This window comes from Elgaria multicarinata, chromosome 6 (assembly GCF_023053635.1).
Source record: "Elgaria multicarinata webbii isolate HBS135686 ecotype San Diego chromosome 6, rElgMul1.1.pri, whole genome shotgun sequence".
NCBI classification, from domain to species: domain Eukaryota; kingdom Metazoa; phylum Chordata; class Lepidosauria; order Squamata; family Anguidae; genus Elgaria; species Elgaria multicarinata.
Window position 1 is genome coordinate 13121274 of NC_086176.1, and position 17918 is coordinate 13139191.

A 17918-nucleotide genomic window follows, 5' to 3' on the forward strand; every position below is an offset into this window, starting at 1 on the left:
CACCCTTCAAACTCAAGTTGATCATGTGTTGGCTTGGGAGCTTTACTGGTGGTCATCAAGAGGGCCCCATGCCTTCTGCAGCTCCTTCAGGTGTTCCTAGATGAACGCTTGAAGAACGCTACTGGTGCACCTAATTGCATGTGTTCTTCATAGCTCACCCAAATGCAAAATCACCCATATGTCGGGCAATATATCAGAGGGGTTGCGCACCGTCATAGCTTCTTATTCTCTTGCAAATAGTGAATACACAGATTTTGTATTTTTGATATCTGTCAAGCACCTCTCAGAATTATAGTTTTCATTGTAAGCTATGGAGTAAATTCTGAAGGCTTTCAGAAAATCATAATTTATCTTATGAAATGAAATTACTCCATGATGAACTCCATGCTTTCTGTCCATAATCACATTTTTTTTACTCTGCCTTTATATCTATTAATCTTGATTCTAACTCTAATAGAGGGGTGAAGCCTTAATTGGTCTTGGGACCAGATTGCCCCTCTGGACTGATATGGTTTGCTGGATGATGTCAAGAGGGGCAGGGCCCCCTCCACTGATACTGCCCCCACCCAACTTACTTTTCTCAGTGGAGAGAGAAGGGAATGGGCCCGGCTCCTCCAGGTGCCTGCCAAGTTGGGTGCCTTCTTTACCTACTGCACACTATCTGATTGGACCGGCATTGAGTGCGCAAAGGGACCCTTGGCTGGCACTTGGAGGAGTGGCTGTGTATCTCCTTTGGCACACAAAGGGGAATGCCTGCAGAGAGGAGGGTGGGGTTAAGAAGGAAGCCACTGTGGGCTGGAGGAGGAACCTCCATGGACCACATTCAGTCCACACGTTGGAGCTTCCCCCTCCGTGCTCTAGTGAAAAGAATGCAAGTTGATGGTTGACTCAAACAGAATCCAGGTCAGCAGTGGGACATTTTTCAAGGACATGGAGAGAAACTCACCACACTTTGAGAAGATGACACTGTAGAACATTTGGGCAGAAGGTAGTGCTTCTTCCCTGACCGCAATGACTTCATGTGTTTTCTAGAGTGTAAAGCATTTAAATGGTTTTTAAAAGATATTGGTTGCACTGAGACACATCAAAGCCCTCACACCCTTCATGCCCTCCTTTTCACTTCCTCTATGTCCATAAGGCACTGGATGGCGTGTCAGTCTCAAACTTAGTATCAGCAGTCAGATACCTTAAAAGTGGGGAAGGCAGCCTGCTGCCCTGCAGATGTTTTGGATTACAAGTCAAAGCCCCAGTCAGAATCAAAATGGATTAGGAATTGTGGAAGTTGTAGCCCAAAACATCTGAAGGATGCCAAATTGTCCGGATTGCCTACTCCACTTAAAGCATTAAAAAACATCAAAGCAGGAAGTGCACATCCATTGCCTAGGACCCCTTTGGGTGTGTGTGTGTGAAACACTTTAAAAATGGTTGCACTGGTACATATCCAAATCTTCCATGGCCTCCATCTCACTTCACTTAGAGCATTACTGCCCTCTTGGGGTAATAGTTGTGTGGCTGGATTTGTGTGCGTGCACATGGAGGAACAACTGCATTGTGAGACTAAATGAAAATCTTCATCCATTTGTTGAGATGGCAAAGGTCTTGAACCACAGGGTGGCAGAAAACGTATTGTTCTGTTGAATGGTCCTTTTGCAGGAAGTTGCCGCTGGGTTGCGTTCAGATGAAGATTTATTGTGGAATCACCATGGCTTGTTCATTCACATTTTATGGAGGATCCACACGACAGTGACGTCCATTTGTAATCCTCCGGTGTTTTCCCAGTGCTGTTTCAATCTTTTTCTTACAGGAAAAAGGCTGTCTTTTTTTAGAAGTACAGATGCGTAATGCCGTCTCCAGAGGCATAGATGCCCTTAGAGCTACTCTTCCGTCTTTTTTTTAAAGAAGTGTTGTTCTGAGGCAGGCAGCAACTCTCGAGCAAATGAATCTATCATAGCTTAGCTCACACTCAGGGCATGTCTACACCAGTGGGGTGGAGGGAGATGATCTCGCGATATGCTGATTGCGAGATCCTCCCCCTGAGTCTACACGCGGCACATGATGTCCCAGGAGGAAGAGGATGTCATGCCCATATTTTTTTTATCGGAAATGAGATCTATTTTCTGCCCACACCTAGCTTGCAGCAGAAGAACAATTATTTATTTGTGCCAGGTGCACAATTACAGTGCAGCTATTCTACAAAGGAAGAAAGTGATCAACCATGGAAAAATGGCTGGGTGAATTGATCTGGCAAGAACAAGGACTACCTTACCCCATAACATGTAGCCACATGGCTCGGAAGCTCTTAAAAAAACAGCAAGACATTGGAGGCAGGACTGGCCCAAGATGTTTTGCTGCCTGAGGTAGGGTGACCATATGAAAAGGAGGACAGGGCTCCTGTATCTTTAACAGTTGCATAGGAAAGGAAATTTCAGCAGATGTCATTTGTATATATGGAGACCCTGGTGAAATTCCCTCTTCATCACCACAGTTAAAACTGCAGGAGCTTTACTAGAGTGACCAGATTTAAAAGAGGGCAGGGCACAATGCAGCTTTAACTGCTGTGATGAAGAGAGAATTTCCCCAGATTCCCCATATATACAAATGACACCTGCTGAAATTCCCTTTTCTATGCAACTGTTAAAGATACAGGAGCCCTGTCCTCCTTTTCATATGGTCACTCTACCTGAGGAAAAGAACAAAATGTCGCCCCCTCCTGTTTCAGGTACAAAAGTTGACCAGACTGGCAGTTGGATCTTTCTTCGATACTAGCAATAGGATAGTGGCAATGGGACAGCACAAGAGCTTAGGGGTCAGAGGGCAGGCTGTGAGGCACACAGCTCTGTCTTCTATAAAGTGCTGGTTATCACCTTTAAAGCCCTACATAGTTTGGGTCCAGGCTACCTGCAGGATCGCCTTCTCCTGTACAATCCGCCCCGCACACGCAGGTCCTCTGGGAAGAATTTCCTTCAGCCAACCAAAACTAGGCTGACAGGTATTACCCAGAGGACCTTCTCTTCTGCTGCTCTCAGAATGTGGAATGGCCTGCCGGAGGAGATTCGTCAACTTGGCAGTCTTTTAACATTCAAGAAACCTATCAAGACTGATCTCTTCCAGCAGGCCTAGCCAGGGGGATTTTTAGGATGGTTTTAGGATGTTTTAACAATGTATATTATGTTCTTAATTCAGTTTTATGTATTTTATATTTGCTGTTCTTCCCCGCCTTGATCAAAATGGAGAGGCGGGGAAGAAATAATAATAATAATAATAATAATAATAATAATAATAATAATAATTCCACCCCCTCCCAAGATCTGCCTCCTAAGAAGAATAACTTACTCTGCCTGACTGGAGGAAATAGTAAGCAACAGAAAATAAGGAGTCAGAATGAAACTAGAAGAGCTGATGTAACATATGCCTGTTATTATAATGTATATGCTTATATTGTTAAGTTTAACCCAGGTAAGATAAAGTTAATAGTATGCCAGAGGGTGCGTGAAAGGTGAGAGGGGCTTATGTGTGTGAGGATTCCAGGGTTACATAAAGGGAGATCTGACAGTCAGATGGACAGGACTTAGGGACTGAAGAAACAACTTCTAGGACCAAGCATTGATTAATATTAATATATATCTTTGTATTGTGAATACATCTTTCTTTATTTTTTAGACTATAAACTCCCACATGTTAACTGATTTATTACATCACTATTCTTAAATCTATCTCCTTGTTATTTCTCCTGTAGTGGGTTGAGGGAACCAATAAGGCATATTGGACGTCTCTGGAACCCAGAGAGAGGGAGAGGGCTGAAACTTGGGTGTCAGTAGGGCAACTGATTCAGGTGAAAGCAGGCATTCCTGAGGGGTTTGCTTCTCAGCTTCTGAGGTAGAAACTGGAGGAGGAGGAGGAGGAGGAGGAGAAGGAGGAGGAGGCATCGTGGGCAGGAACATCACAGCCAGCAGACAGGCTGTTGGCAGATGGAGCAAAATGAAGGATCAGCTAGGAATCATAGTTACCTCCAAAACTGAAATGGTGGAGGGGTTGCCCATGCAAGTGGGAAGGGGGCGAAGGAGCACACAACCCCACAGGATACACCCAGACACCTAATTACGGTTTGACGATAATTAGGCACAGGGCCTCCATAATCCAAAGTACATCCATACCTGTAGCAGATTAAGATGTGAAACACATAAGTCATGCTTGTGACGAAGGAAATAACAGTGGTGAGAATCCAAACACCTGTGGAACAAGCAACCATCATATTTATTTAAAGATCTTTTTCTCCAGCCTCCACAATACCATCCTGAATGTAATCTAACTTCACACTCATTAGAAAATATAAAATGACCTACACACTCCACAAATACCTTTTCAGACTTTTTTTTTAACCAATGTGCATGGTAAGTATTACTAATGGACATCTAAATGTTTCTACCGTCTTGTCATTCTGAAATGCTGCAGCTTCATTCTTTAATAATTCAATTATAAGGATGTTACCAAGCTTTGAACTTGGACTTATATCTTCAGGACCATCCTTTTAGGGAAGATTTAGGCCTCATCTACACCAAGCAGGATATTGCCCTATGAAAGCAGTATATAAAAGGCAGGAGCCACACTACTGCTTTATGGCGATACTGAAATGCACTAACAACTGTTGGGGGCTCATTGACATGTACCATATACTGCTTTCATACCACTATATCCTGCTTGGTGTGGCTCCTGCCTTTTATATGGTATGAAAAGAGAGACTGGCTCTGGTGCTGTGTAGAATGAAAAGTCTTTTAAGGTATTGTCAAAAAATAAGATTTTTATTTAAAAGGTTCAAAAAGCTCAACCTTTCGGATGTCAATATTCTTCATCAGGAGCTACAATCAAAATATAATACAGATACCATATAAGTATACAAAAAACTACACTCATATTTAAAAGAATATAAAACATGATTTTTCTCAGAGGTTTTGTTGCTGTACTATAGTTTCTCAAGACTATTACATTATTTTCTTGCCTAGCATTATGTAATCAGTACCTTTTATCTGCTTATTGCTTTCTAGCTCTGCTAGATTATAGCACAGAGCATTCTTATGTAATTAGAAACGGGCACGTATCTAGGAAAGGAATTGCATCACATTGGTAATTCAAAAGACTTAATAACGGAAATAACGTTTAGAACAGTACAACGAAACCTCTGAGAAAAATCATGTTTTATATTCTTCTAAGTATGGGTGTTGTTTTTGGTATACTTATATGGTATCTGTATTATATTTTGATCGTAGCTCCTGATGAAGGATATTGACATCCAAAACATTGAGCTTTTTGAACCTTTTAAATAAAAATCTTATTTTTTGACAATACCATAAAAGACTTTTCATTCTACACAGCACCAGAGCCAGTCTCTCTTTTCATATCAGATAGTGGTGCTTTTTCTCCTTCCCCCCACGCCCTCACCTCCTGCCTTTTATATACCACTTTCATAGTGCAATATCCTGCTTGGTGTAGATAACCCAAAATAAAGGCCACACCACATGCCTTCAGATTTGGCCATGTTAAAGTGATAGGAGTTGTCAACATTCAAAGAAAGAACTTGCCCGTCTAAACAAGGAACACCTCCACTGGCAAAAACATCAGCATGAGAATAATGGCACCACATCTCAATGCTCATGACAACAGTTCTCATAGAACAGAAGTATAAACCAAATCACATACACTAACCATCTGGCTCCCGGCAATTTTTTCTCATCTATGCATACTATGGCATCCCTTGACTTGGCTTTGATTCAAATCTTAGGTTTATACGCTGGGCACTTATTGGGGCCAGTACAGGAGGAAAGAAGAGAACGGGAGACAAAACATGTAAATGTATATATTAAGAAAAGACCTGCATTCATACCTGTGACAAAGAGGAAAAAATACATTTTGGACTTAACTGTGAATTTCTCTTCTTCTCGAGGGAAGAAGGGCAGCCAGCATGGGGAAAGGTACTTCCTTCAGGGCCAGGAAGGAAGTATCCTGATTTGAATTGGCAGAGGAGAAAGAGGAGTTTCTCCCCAACTCCCCAGATAACTGAGATGAGAGCTGTTGCTAACAGTGAATTAAAATGTGGGCTGGGCGCTGGGGGATGACCGCAGACAGAAAAAAGCTGAGAATCATCAAGAAACATACAATGAGAACAAACTGCAGTCTTGAAAGTTAGGTGCGATGGAGAGGAAGTCAAGAATGCTCACCCTATTCACCCTCCCCAGTCCCAGGGCTTAAAATACAGAACTTCATAGAATCATAGAATAGTAGAGTTGGAAGGCTATAAGGGCTGTCGAGTCCAACCCCCTGCTCAATGCAGGAATCCACCTTCAAGCATCCCTGACAGATGGTTGAAGGCCTCTAGTGTGGGAGAGCCCACCACCTCCCTAGGTAACTGGTTCCATTGTCGTATTGCTCTAACAGTTAGGAACTTTTTCCTGATGTCCAGCCGGAATCTGGCTTCCTGTAACTTGAGCATCTATAGATGAAAAGGTACCAGCAAAGGAGTAACCTTCACTGCTTTCCTTCACTGAAAAAGTTAACACAGGTCAGTCCAGAAAGGGAGGAGGGCAGATAGTATGGGAATTCAAAAAGCAGGACGTCCTAGGAAGTCAATCTCCCTGAGGCAAACAACCCCTCCAAGGCCATTAGACCTCTGGAGCAGGACCGGGCAGATCTCAGACTTGCAACTTTAGGTTTTGTTTCTTACAGAAACACAGCAATTCACCAATTGGAGCGTGGTGTAAAATGCATGCACTTAGAAGAGTTAAAAGAATTCTGAGCCAGAGTAAAGTGTTCGGCACCTGAGCCAATCTGCCTTAGACTTTGGGGCCTCCTTCTGATATTCTACCAGCAGGGATTCTATTTCCCCTCCTCTCCACCCAAGGAAAAAGGGAATAGGACCCCTGTGGCAGCGATTAAGAGCATATTCCTTGTTAATAGTTGACCATACATGTTTTTGCCTACAATATCTATTGTGATCAGGATATTTCCATATGGTCACATTCTGTTAACAGAACGTTCAGAGAGTGAGTGAAAGGTCGGAGGATTCTGAGGTTTTAAAAAGGGTGAACTGACACAAATTCAGACAGGATTAGGGATTGAAGCAGTGTACATCTAGCAAGTGGGATTTTGTGATAATGGAAACCAATTAATCATATTGAGTGTCTCCTTTGACCCAGAGTAAAAGGGCTGAAGCTTTGTGTGTCAGTGGGGATAACTGACCAAAGTAGAACCAGACATCCTGAGGAGTTTTTCAGTTTCAACAAGGAGGAGCCGGGAAAAGGTGTAACCTGGGGGCAGGAACGTCACAGGCGGCTGCTCTGATCTTGGTGAAGAAGGAATTGTTTCCTCGCTTTATCTAGGGTGACCGTATGAAAAGGAGGGCAGGGCTCCTGTATCTTTAACAGTTGTACTGAAAAAGTAATTTCAGCAGGGGTCATTTGTATATATGGGGAACCTGGTGAAATTTCCTCATCACCACAGTTAAAGCTGCAGGTGCCCTGCCCTCTTTTAAATCTGGTCACTCTAGTATAGCTCCTGCACTTTAACTTTTGCGATGAAGAGGGAATTTCACCAGGTTCCCCATATATACAAATGACACCTGCTGAAATTTCCTTTTCAGTACAACTGTTAAAGATACAGGAGCCCTGTCCTCCTTTTCATAGGGTCACCCTACTTTACCTTCTTTTGTGGGTTTAAAGGGGGCAGGCTCAGCATAGGGAAAAGGCAAGCTGGGCTGGAGCCGCTTCATGTGATGAAAGCGGGAAGTTATCTGCGGAGCAGGGGGTGAAGCTCCTCCTCCTCTGTTTCAGGCTTGGATACTGCCATCCTGGCCCTGGAAGAGGGGCTCTTCCCATGCTGCCTTTCTTCCTTCAAGGAGAAAAAGGAAGGGTGTACAACAGCTACTGTGTGCTATCCACACCTTTTGTCTAGAGCAAGGATGGAGAACATGTGATCCTCCAGATGTTGTTGGACTGCAATTTCCATTATCCCCTCACAATTTTCTATGCTGCCTACGGCTGATGGGAGTTGCAGTCCAACGACATCTAGAGCAGCCTTCCCCAACCTTGTACCCTCCAGATGTGTTGGGACTGCAATTCCCATAATTCCTAGCCAGTAGGGCCATGGACCACATGTTCTCCATCCCTGGTCTAGGGACTATGTTGCTAAAAGCTTTCTCACCTTTTCTTCACATGCCAGCGTATCCCGATCACATACCAACATTATTTTAGATTTGGAATAACCTAAAATCATGTCTTTACCTTCTGCGACATTGCAAAATTCTTCCAAACTACTGAATAAATCAGTTTCATTCAAGCTTATGGGCAAATATAAAATTAATATCTCGCCTACAATAAATTCGGCCGCAGCAAACTGCAGGACAAAGGGAAGACAGAAACAATGGCAAGTTTGAATATCTCAAAAGAAAATGGTAGGATAAAACAACCTATTAAGTTCACCTGGTCTAAAATACAGTGAAATAGCTTTATATTTCTATATCTGGAAGTAATAAAGAAATTATTCAGAAATAATTGTGTCCCTCTAGATAGGAAGGAAGATATTTGCAGACTTCCTCAACCTCATGTCCTCCAGAAATGTTGAACTTATTAGATTGTAAGCCTATGCGGCAGGGTTTTGCTATTTACTGTTTTACTCTGTACAGCACCATGTACATTGATGGTGCTATATAAATAAATAAATAATAATAATAATAATAATAATAATAACTTCAATTCCCATCACCACCAACCTGCCATGGTCAGGGATGATGGAAACCGTAGTCTAAAACATCTGGAGGATGCCAAGCTGGAGATGGCTGTAATATAGGATGCTCTCTCAGCAGACACTGGGATATGCCCACATCATGCTATAGCCCATCATGGGTGACCAGCCACGCAGGGTGGGTTGTTGTGTGACTTGTTTGCTCCGTGATCCCTCTCAGTCATTTATTCAGTATCCCAGGTGAGCTGGCAGCAGACCCATCTTGTCTGCAGCCGTCCCCCTCCCTGACTCTGAGTGTGATCTTGATTGTGGTTCGAGCCCCCATTTTTGTGCAAAAATGAGACCAAGGTTTTTTTTTCCACTTCCCCAGGCCCAAGGAAATTTGCACTTTAAAAAACAACACTTCTTCAGTTTTCCGCAGATGCGCAACACCGAAAAGTCAAACGATGCTGGCCTGCTCCTCTTGGACCCATGTATGTTGCACTTGGCAAACATACCCGGAGGGGGGGGTGTAAGGGGCTAGCTTGTATTGAGTGCCCTTACCTGTAAAGACCCCTCAAGCCACTTTGTATTGCATCAGAGGTATTTTTGTTTGGGATATATCATTAAAAACTTGGGAGAAGTTTATTTATTTATTATTTATTTATTTATTTACAATATTTATATACCGCTCCCCATTGAAAATTTCAGAGCGGTGTACAAAACAAAATGAAAATAAAAACAGAATAAAACACTTAGATTTTCAAAGAAGCAAATACAGTGACTCATGGCTGGACATTAAAGAAAGGCTTCCTGGAATAATGATATTTTCAGGAGGCGTCGAAAGGAGTACAAAGTTGGCGCCTGCCTGACCTCCAGAGGCAGGGAATTCCACAGGAGGGGGGCCACCACGCTGAAGGCTCTGCCCCTGGTGGGCTCTAATCGGAGGATGGATCTAGGATGGATCCACCAGGAGCAGGCCCTCGGATGACCTCAGTGACCGGGCAGGTTGGTAGGGGAGAAGGCACTCTCTCAGGTATCCTGGTCCCAAGTTATTTAGGGCTTTGTACAAGAACCTTAAACCTGATTCCATGCACATCCGCTTTACCCTCAATAAATTAGAACTCCGTAATTTAAACGGGCTCCACCACACTGAAACTAGGTTCTAGCCGAGCAAGCTGCTGATTTGAGACCAATGACCAGTAGACACCACTTTTGGCACCCGCCGGGCTCCCTGCCTCTCCTGATTTTTATTTCATTTCTTAAGATTTGTTTTAATTTCACTTTTTAATAAACCACAGGACACTGGCATGCTGCAAAGTGAAGTCCTGCCCTCCAGCTCCATCTTTATTTGGGTTCAAATGCGTGGTTTTGTGTTTTGGAGCTCAGATCTCACCTCTACCTTGTATTTAGGATTTTGAGAAAGTTACTTTTATTTTAGTCTCCCCAGTTTGCCTTCTGAAAAACGGGTGCTTTCACCCAAGCATGTAGTCATTTATGAAAGAGCAAGCTGCCCCATGGAAGCCATTTTGTGAGAGTGCCTGCAGCATTCCCAAAATTCCAAATCTGCCCACCAAACCAAAAGGTTTGGGGACCCCAGACTTACCATATAAAGGCATATGATGACAAGCACAACTGTACTGATTATTCTGCTTGGGAATTTAAAGTAAGGGTCCCATTCATACAGCTTCCTCCAAATCCAGGATTTCTGAGCTGGCCTGTTGACACACAAACATATATAGCAGCTGGGTAACAATTAAAAAAAGGATGTTCCAAAGCCATGCTGATTGCTCTGAATAGTAGTGGAAGGAAGCCCATCTCCCTTCCTTCCTCAAAATTTCAGACACGCAGAGGAAGACTGCGATTCCTGTGTTTCCACAACATGACAACACACACTAAAAGTTGAGCATGGGTTGAGTGTGGATTGTCACTGAGCCATGGGTTGTTGTTAAACCATGGCTTCGGCTATTGGACGGTATAAAAATGCAATAAATAAATAAATAAATAAATAAATGGTTGTCCGAACCCAGTCATGCTAACAAACCATGTTTTGTAACCACAAACCCACAAAAATAACCCACAGTTCGTTGTGAACCGAGTTGTTTGTGGTTAACCATGGTTTATTAGCACAGCTGGGTTCACACAACACAACAACTCACAGTTCAACAACAGCCCACAGTTCAACAACAACCCACACCCAACCAAAACTTGACCAACCAAAAGTTCCTTAAATGTGGGTTGTTGTGTCGCGTGAACCCAGTCATTGTATGAACCAAACCTTCTTGTTGTGGATGTCTTTTGCTCTCTGTAAAGGGAGTGGCATATGAAAGGATAGCCATTAATCAGGAAACACAAATTGGGGACGGGGGAAGGATATTGGGGGTCAATGTGTTCCTTTTTTTTTTTTTTTTTACAAAATTACTTCTGCCTAGATTCTTCAGAGCAAGTAGAGCTGGCACAGCATTCACAAACCATGGAAACTCCTTCACCCAACCTTGTCATTCTATGGTGAATGAGCCTAAGGACTCTTCCCTGTGCTGGAGGAGGGCAGCGGGAGGAGCTTGCTCAGTTGGACACTGTCATCAGATCAGACATGAAGATATTCTGCAGTGTTCTCTTTCAACTGGAAAGGAAAAATGCCCCCAAACCAAAAATGATCCTCACTCCAATGGAGGCTTCCTCAACAAGTGCTGGACATACTGCGCCTGATGTCCCTCCATGAATGAAGCCTCCTCCTGCGTGGGTGAGAAGAGAACGGTCACGTACGATGCCAGGAATTCAACGTTACATTTGCAAGACTCAATGCTCGCTCAATCACAGTTCTAATTTAGGAAAAAAGATGTACTATATTTATTTATATATGTTAATTTTCCTTCTATTTGGATGTATCTGACATGTAGAGCACAAACATGGAAATTATATTTGACTTTGCTGGGTCATGTGGCTGACAGGAAAATCTGTGGGGTCAGCACAAGCGGCACAATATTGGGCGGTATAAAAATGTAATAAATAATAAATAAATAAATAAATAAATAAATTGTTCAGAACACAGCTGTGATCTGGGACAATTCTCACACTCCCATTGGTGCACTGTAGCACCTGGCTTGGAACCCGAGAAACTGTCATGGGGATGTGCCCTCAAACAAGGGTGGGTAGAAAGTCAATCTTCAAACGTTATGGAGCAACTCTCAGAAGCTTCTTCCACCATGGGCAATGGTCAGGAAACCTTGGAGTTGAAGTCCAAACCCTCTGGAGATAATTTCCTGCCCACCCCTGCCCTAAGATAAGGCAACCAAGCCAAATGAGGAAAAGTCAAGATGGCTTTGTAAGGTTTTAAAAAGAGGCAAAATAGGCATAAATGATTATCACGACAAAATACTCACATTGACAGGTTCTAGCCCACATCGAACTCTTAGTGCTTCCACAAAAATGACAAAGAATTGTCCCAGCAGGAAAAGCTGGCACACCAGGGAAGGCCAGACCAGAATGAATGTGCTATATCCTCCCACAACCTACACACAGAAAACAAATTTATCCACTAGCCTCCATACCCACTTTTGCTCTGCAAACTATGTTGCTACAAAAATAAGACGACGTGTACCTGTGAATCTGTCTACCGCCACAGTGCCAAGATCACGAAATCTAGATACCTGGAAAGCTGGCATGCATACTAAGACGACCCTAGGGGTGTGTACTTATGGGTTATTTTGTGTTTTAAATGCATTAATTGATTTTAATTAATTTTAATGTGTCCATGCTACAAAAGCTGCAGTAACATTTTCAGCCATTAGGGGCAGACATCCATAATTGGCACCTAACTTTACAGTCCATAGAGTTTGAAGTCAGGGAGATAGAAGGGGCTCTTCTACACCAAGCAAGATATTCCACTATGAAAGCGGTATATAAAAGGCAGGAGCCACACTGCTGCTTTATAGCGGTATTGAAGTACACTGCAGGATCTATACTACTGCTTTATAGTGGTACTGAAGTGTACTGACAACTGTTGGGGCCCATGACACCTCTACACCAGGCAGGATATAACACTATGAAAACAGTGTGTCAATGGGCCCCAACACTTGTCAGTGCACTTCAGTACCACTATAAAGCAGTAGTGTGACTCCTGCCTTTTATATACCACTTTCATACCACTTTCATTCTGGAATATCCTGCTTGGTGTAGATGAGCCCTTTGTGACAGGACAGAGTTATGTATTTGCCCCTTACTGTGGGACAGTCCCCCACCCAGAAATGGAGTGGGGAGACCCCTTTCTCATATATATCATTAACTAGATGGCTACTTCTCCATTTGCGCAGAGTCCTCAGGAGAGGGCCATTCACAGCAGAGAAATGTAAGGGGTGCTTAACTCTCTCCTTTAAGACTCTCTGGCCTTAGCTAGACCTAAGGTTTATCCCGGGATCGTCCCTGCCTGCTCCTGGGATATCCTGTGTGTCATTTACATGAACAGGGATGACCCCGGGACGATCCCGGGATAAACCTTAGGTCTAGCTAAGGCCTCTTATTCCCAGCAGGGGGTTTATCTGTTTCTGACATGTCAGAGAGAGAGGAAACTGTAAGGGTTAGATATGATTCACTGTTCAGTCTGTAAAAATGGGCTAACGTCCTCCCATTTCTAAGGACCGTTATCACATGTAGATACTGTTTATTGAGCTTCATTTCACCCCAGACACGAAATGTGCATCAGCATCGGAAAGACCCCTTCCTGAAACCCTGGAGAACCGTCACCAGTCCGTGTAGACAATACTGAGCTACGTGGACCCAGAGTCTGTCTTAGTACAAGGCAGCCTTTGCCAAGCAGGTCCCCTCCAGATGTGTCGGACCCCCTCTAGAGGATAACGGGAGACATAGTCCCACATGTCTGAAGGAATGCCAGGTTGGAGAAGGCTGGTACCAGGTAAACAGTGGGGAGCATAGCTGTAAACTGAAATCAGGTACGTGTGCATGAAACTGTAGACACTACACCCATTCTCGTTGCACATGTGGCTAGCAGTGAGGTGGGACGAACTGATGCATCGGAGAATTAGCAGGCACAATCCTACCCCTCTCTGTGCTCAATGAACATCTGGGGGGAAGGAGTGCCATGGGTGCAGCCCTCTAGATTGGCCCTCTCTACAGCCATCTCCCTTGGGTCCAGTGTCTACTTCCAGAAATGAAGGATCTCTCCATGGTGCTCTCTCGCCCTCTCAGATGAACACGCATGCACAGGCTTCTTCCACAGGCTGCAACCTTAAGTTTATATCACACTTTTTTGCGGGGGAGCTTAAGGCTACAGGCATGGAGGTTCACAGGTGGTTCCGCCATCCAGGCATGGACCAGACCCTGATCTGTTAAAGCTTTAGGAAGATTTTTGTATCTCGCATCTACTGACTAGGCCTTGAAGCCAAAAATGTCCATTATGAAACTACTGTAATTATCACATATACATGCACTTACGTCTTCCTCAGGGCACTGTGCAATGTCTATGACCATGACTGTCAACCTGCCAAAAAAAAACCAATAAAAATACTGGAGTTACTGTATTCCTAAGGTGGTGCCAGGAGCCGCAGAACATGCGCTTGTCCTTTTGTTATGCTAGACCTCCGGTGCAAAACCCCCACAGTCCTCAAACTGGATCCACATTAGTGCCCACTCAGTGTCCTCTCCACATCCTTGGCCAGGGATGCACAACCTTTTTGTCCTCAAGGGTTCCATGCAATGCTGGCTCAAGGCCACCTGCACACACAGACTAGCAATCCTGATACAGACGGCTTTTTCCTTGCCGCTAGCAAAGAAAATCTCCTGTCAGTCTCACCAGCAGCAGCACTCAGAGGGCAGGCGTCACAGAGCCCCAGAATACATTCTCAGAGGGCTACAGACTCCTTTCAGAAGGAAGTCACCATAGCGAATTCCCATCTGACAGGATGCTCACAGGGAAAGTGACTGATCACTGGGGAGAGGGGGATAATGAGTTTATTTTATTTATTTGGTACATTTATATCCCACTTTTTCCTCCAAGGAGGAAAAGTGAGGTAGGTTAGGCTGAGAGTTAGTGAGCTTCATTGCTGAATGGGGATTAGAACTAGGATCTCCAGAGTTTATTTATTTATTACATTTATATCTCGCCTTTTTTCCTCCAAGGAACCCAAGGTGGCATACATAATCCTCCTCTCCATATTATCCTCACAACAACAACCCTGTGAGGTAGGTTGGGCTGAGAGTCCGTGAAGTTACGGGCGTTTGGGAAGAGCCTTCCTATTCTTCTTGAGCGGACAATTGTCTTGCTTAGTTTGCATAGTTTTGCCTAGGGGGAAGTTTCCAAGAGATTAGACTCTCTTCAAGTAGAAGAGATGTTTGTTGCTTAATAAAAGCTTTATAGATTACTTAGCAAGCCTCGTAATTTGTGCTCATCAAAAGCAGGAGTTTTCTGAGAAACACAACAGCTTGTCCCCTCAAGAAGAATAGGAAGGCTCTTCCCAAACGCCCATAACTTCAGAGAACCTGGTGTGGAGGCAGGTTCTGACGCAATCCTAGTCGGACCGACTTTCTCACACCTTCCTTCCGCTCCATGCGTTTTAGCATCGGGATGCTCTCCTCTGGAAGAAAGCTCACTTCCCACTGAGTGTGTAGGATTTGGCCTTGAGGAGATAAGCTCTGGAGAGGGCTGACCCCCAGCTGGGGTATCGCCTGTGAGAGCTTCCTCCCCCACTGGTACAGGCTGGCTGGTGTTTTCTAGTTCTGAATCTGATTCTGATTGATTACCTGAAACACCTTCTCCCAAAACAGGGGCAGTAGGGTTAGACATGACACTCTCTATGCTCCCAGAAAGAGATTTTATTCCAGTATATGTGGTAATTTGCTTACCAATTCCAAGATCATTGCGTTATCCTCAGCACTGCCTTGTTGATGGTCAATGTAACTACTTTGCTTTTAAGTAATTTTCACTGTCTGTGGATTTCATTTCCTTCTAACCTTACTGCTCTCCCTCCCCTCCTGCCATAAACCATGTGTACCTATGCCTGCAAATTTAGAGCTTCTCTACATGAGTGATTTATTGCACGCTCATGATTGGCCACTCACAGAAGTTTGTGGGTCTTTTACGTGATGCCGTCAACCTCCTGTGCTTCCCCCCACTTATCTCACTTTTAAAAGGATTACAGATAACGCACTATTTAAAATTCTTGCAGGATATCGTATGATGTCCCCAGTGTGTAAATTTGGCATTGCACTATAATAAGACCATTAGATGACACTGTTTCATTTAACTTTATGGAGCACTGCCCAGAAGAGAGGTTTTCAATTACGAATCACGTGGTCACCATTGAACAGTGCACGCAGAAAGACCAGAGGAAAAAAAAGGCTGGTAAAAGTGCAGTTTTTTTCCTTAATGGAGAGACGCTCCTCGGATTACACTGATGAAGTGGACTCTAGTCCACCAAAGTTTATGCCATAATAAATGTATTAGTCCTTAAAGTGCCACAAGACTCTTGCTTGTTTTCACCACCAAACAACTATCCATCCACCCAAGCTCCTAGCTGCTTTTAAGCAGTAGCACATTATTTATTCTGGCAGCATCTGCTCTTCCCAAATAATAATAAAGGAGGTTCCTAAAAAAACTAAGTGCTGTCAATACAAACGACGACAGTATGGTATGTGATGGCACCTTCACATCCACAACAGCGTGGAGAAAATGTCCTCCTGTGAGTCTCCAGTGCTGTCTGACTCACATATTTTCTGGCTCATAATGCTCTTATCCCTGGCAGTTCTGATCCAGAAGGAAGTCCACAGTGCAACGCAAACCTCCCGAGAAGTTGCAGACATAGCAAGACAATGCTGTGAACCCTGAACCATTTTAACACTATTTGCTCTCTGGCAATAATCACTACGATGCACTTAGGTTCTCTTGGGAAGACATGCCTCCCACAATCCCTGCCATGCTCATGAGTATCATTAGCAAACCAGAATCCCCAATTCATCCTCTGCTCACCAGGCCGCTGTGTAAAGAAATCCTAGAGTGGCTCCAGTCATCATATAACTTGCCGAAAGGCAGACAAAGAAAGGGTATGAGGAAATGCCCACTTCCACGGCGATGAGGAGAACCCAGAATACTGAAGAAGAAGGAGAAGGAGAAGGAGGAGAAGGAGGAGGAGGAGGAGCTGTTCATTCTGTTCTCTGAGGCCCTTTCTACACCTAAGGATTATCCCAGGCAAATGGAGGGATTGTCCCTCTCTGCTCCCGGGATCCCCTGTGTGTCATTTGGATGCACAGGGATGATCCCGGGGGGAAAAGGCAGGTGTAGAAACGGCCTGAGAGTTTTAAATAATCCATAGTTACTCCACATTGAGGCCTAGCATTTACCATAGGATAGGGTGACCATATGTGAAGGAGGACAGGACTCCTGTATCTTTAACAGTTGCAAAGAAAAGGGAATTTCAGCAGGTGTCATTTGTATATATGGAGAACCCGGTGAAATTCCCTCTTCATCACCACAGTGAAAGCTGCAGGAGCTACACTAGAGTGACCAGATTTAAGAGAGGGCAGGGCACCTGCAGCTTTAACTGTTGTGATGAAGAGGGAATTTCACCAGGTTCTTCATATATACAAATGACACCTGCAGAAATTCCCTTTTCAATACAACCGTTAAAGATGCAGGAGCCCTGTCCTCCTTTTTATATGGTCACCCTACCATAGGATAGCTTACTGCCTGTCACTTGAAAAAGTTATTCCCTGAGAACTGGTCAAGGCTTCATTCTCACAGTTGCTAGGGAAAAGAAATATACAACCAATTAACTATGAGAAATAGCCGTACACTTGTGATAAGCTAGTATTTGTTACAATTACTCTTAGCTCAAAAGAATCAGGCATTCACAGTCAACACAGGCCCCTTGTTCCTGCCCAAACCCTACACCAATTGGAGCATACACCCTGGTACGAATTTACTCTAAGACTACAATTGGCATCTGAGCCCCTCCTCCAAGTGCTTCCCCTGGGGGAAATTCGGAGGTCAGAAATGAAGGAGAGGGCCTTCTCCGTGGCAGCACCCCCACAGTTGTTGAATGCTCTTCTCATTGAGGTCTGCCTGGCAGCAATTTCGTCATCCTTCTGCTGACAGATTAAAACTTTCCTCTACTTCAATGCATTTGATAGCATATGATAAGATCCTGAGATATATCCTTTTATTGTTGAGAGTTTTAAATTGTTTTGTATTTTTCCCC

At 43.9% G+C, this 17918-nt stretch overlaps 1 protein-coding gene across 1 annotated transcript in view; it reads right to left on the reverse strand.

The window, feature by feature from the left end:
* Window positions 1-17918, reverse strand: part of LOC134400156 (stimulated by retinoic acid gene 6 protein-like) — a 37316-nt gene that overhangs the window by 8654 nt on the left and 10744 nt on the right. The window contains exons 6-11 of the mRNA XM_063128445.1: window positions 16691-16811; window positions 14161-14206; window positions 12093-12221; window positions 11374-11444; window positions 10316-10427; window positions 8191-8382 (exon numbers count right to left, since the gene is read on the reverse strand). Coding sequence (XP_062984515.1) covers window positions 8191-8382; window positions 10316-10427; window positions 11374-11444; window positions 12093-12221; window positions 14161-14206; window positions 16691-16811 — 671 coding nt within the window. The remainder of the gene's footprint in view (window positions 1-8190; window positions 8383-10315; window positions 10428-11373; window positions 11445-12092; window positions 12222-14160; window positions 14207-16690; window positions 16812-17918) is intronic.